The following is a 3,065-nucleotide window of genomic DNA, read 5'->3' on the forward strand; positions in this document are numbered from 1 at the left end:
ATAATGTAATATTATACAGTTCTTGTGGAATGCATGTGATAGCACCTAATTGATGGATATGTGAGTACGATCAAAATGTTAATGTTTTTTTTTTAATACAACTAATGCTTACATAAAGCTTTTTTTTTTACTCTTCAAATAATATGTTTGAAGCTAAGACAAATTAAAAATAAATTATATATGTACCCGTAGAAAGTTTTAAAAAAAGTGACAAATGACTTTAGGAAATAGGAATCATATAACTTTATTTGTATAACAACTTACACATGCAATGCAATGAAAGAGGCTAATGAGTAATCCTTCGTCCGATAGTAGAACAATGTCGAAGGAGTGAGAAATTATTATTAGGATGGAAAGCGCTAAAAAGGGGAAATACATGGAGTACAACAAGAACTGAAAGAAAAAAAAAACACCATAAAAAGATACGAAATATGAGAGAGACAACATGTGGAATTGTGGATGGAGGCGATGAGTTTATTTTTTCATAGACCACATGTATATTCCACTAGAGAAGATAAATTTAAGAACACTGGATATTAGGGATGTTCCCTCTGCAGGTATTGAGAAGCAATGTCAAGGAAATTGGCAAGTTTAAGTTGATGCCAAGAAGGTTAGCTCTGAGGGCAGTGCAAAGGCAAACACCAACATCAACATCAGCCAAACCCTGAATGAGGGTGCAACAGGGGAGGGTTGGTGGTGATCCTAGTGTAACATTGACCAGGTTCAACACATTGGCACACACACCCAATCGAAGTACATTTATAGGACATGTACCGTTTTGAGAAGGCATTGGTGGTGGGGTTGAGATTTGAGAGCTCACCATGGTGAATGAAAGCAAATAGAGACACATGAGTAGTGCAACATAAGTGGATGCAACATTTCCCTTGGAAGCCATCTTACACAACTAAGTAGCTAGCACAATAGTTAGTTTTGGGATGCTTAGATTGTGAATGGTGGAGAATGGTTGGAATGAATGTTGGAGAAGAGCAATGCGGGGTATTTATAGTCAATTGATTTTGTGATTTTTGGGGTCTTTGTTTTAAATTAAATGGATAGTATTTCAGCAAACCCATCACATTAATTATAAGTGAGATGTCGAGTTGTTTACCTTGAGTGGTAATATCGATTTTAACACATTATTATTCGAGATAACAAACATATCTCATTAATTATGAGTGAGATGCCGCATGAGTTGTCACCTTAACTGACAATGTCTATTACTACATTTTACTACTCGGGATAAAATATTTTATTCGTTCCAAAATGATTGTAGTTTTAATCTTTAATTTTTCTTTTATAAATTATCTGATATTTAAATATATTTTCCAAATTTATCCTCTAAAAAAATTATTATCTAAAAAGATTTAATAATATATTTATTAAAATTAAAGAAAAAATAAAAATATTAAGTAAAATTATCCCTTAATAAATACTATTTTTTTGAAATACTTATTTTTCTTAATATAGTATATATAGTTTTACACACATGCATGTGTGACTCTTTTATTTAACAACCAAAAGGATAATACATATTTTCTAATCAAATGTAACATATTAATTTAGATAAAATGAAACAGTAATTTCAATCTATTTATGAATATAACATAAAATGATTTAAAAAAAAAACTATTACACGAACTATTTAAACATTTTAATTTTTTTTCCCTTGGCCATTGCTTCTTCGGATAAGGCCAAGGACCAACCCTGCTAACTACACCAGGGTACTTGTGAGTCTAACATTTAGAAAAAATAAAATGTTACTAATCCTAACATGTCTAAACATTTAATGCCACAGTTCATAAAATTTATTTAAATGACATAACCTTGAGTGTAATTCATGACATCCTACCCAACTCTAATAAACCTAACTCTTTTGAACAAGTCCAGTAACTGTTTTAGAGCTGACCAAAAAGATATTCCAATTCTTATATAAAAATTATGATAAAATCACATTTACTTTAAAGAACCTATACATAAACATAATATAATTTCTGTTAAAAAATAAATAAATTAATATCTATACATGTGTAAAATAATTTTACACCATCATTCAATTACAAATCATTATTTAAATTAATTTAAGATAATTATTTTAAAAATCAACAAATTACCATACATGATGTGTTGTGATTAAATGATTATGTAAATTTTTTTACACTTTTAGTAAATAACCTTTTTACTAAAAAAAAAGCATAATACATTTGTGTACAACTAGTGTCGTATTTTGTGATGTTTGAGCTTTCTTTCATTTAATTTTAAAATATAAATAATTAAAATAATATAAAATAAAATTTATTTTAAAAGCAAAATATTTTAAATAATAGTAAATTTTTATTTTAAAATAAAAGATGATAAAATATAAAATTGTCTTAGTTTTAAATTAGCATAATAATATTTTATATTTAAGTCAATCAAGACATTTAAGCCAACCACATAAAAGTGTGTGTCAAATAACTTTCTTAATTTTAGGAGCTTAAGAAAGATGACTTGTGACGTGAAAATATTTAAACAAACAAACTCCTCCATAGAAGATAGCATAGTACCCTTAGAATAATATTTTTTATACACATTGAATATTTTTTTTTTAATTTTTCAATAGACAAAAAAATATCGTATAAAATTCATAACAATAATAATTTAAAATTGAATTGAATTTATATACATTATCATTATAAAATATTTCTATAAATAGACACTAAATCAGATTTTGACTATATTTATTTATTTTTTTCATCGATAACAATCAAAGATATATATCAATAATTTTATAATAACTCATACATTTTCCTCAATCACTAGATGGCTTATATTTATAAATTCAATTCCTAAGGCCATGCAAAAATAAAATGTACAGGGATCTAATTTCCTACTTTGGGGCCGGGATGCTCTATATCTTTTAGCCAAGATATAAAATGAATTAATTTTCCAAGTAAAATATTTTAATTTAATGTAAAATTATATGGATTAGAGAAAAAAGATAATATAATATAAAATCATCTTTCATGTTTAAATATCTTCTATGTAATTTGATTCGCATTCTGGCTAAAATATAATTGGATGAAATT

At 26.7% G+C, this 3,065-nt stretch overlaps 1 protein-coding gene across 1 annotated transcript; it reads right to left on the minus strand.

Moving 5' to 3' along the window:
• Positions 1–520: 520 nt before the first annotated feature.
• LOC114368153 (putative lipid-binding protein AIR1) lies at positions 521–895 on the minus strand. Its single transcript, XM_028325494.1, has one exon. The coding sequence runs from the start codon at positions 893–895 to the stop codon at positions 521–523; it is 375 nt and encodes a 124-aa protein (XP_028181295.1).
• Positions 896–3,065: the final 2,170 nt, after the last annotated feature.

Source organism: Glycine soja, chromosome 9 (assembly GCF_004193775.1).
Source record: "Glycine soja cultivar W05 chromosome 9, ASM419377v2, whole genome shotgun sequence".
In the NCBI taxonomy this organism is placed as follows: domain Eukaryota; kingdom Viridiplantae; phylum Streptophyta; class Magnoliopsida; order Fabales; family Fabaceae; genus Glycine; species Glycine soja.

Coding starts and splice junctions, on each gene's coding strand:
- LOC114368153 (XM_028325494.1), bottom strand. CDS start 895: ATGGCTTCCAAGGGAAATGTTGCATCCACTTATGTTGCACTACTCATG.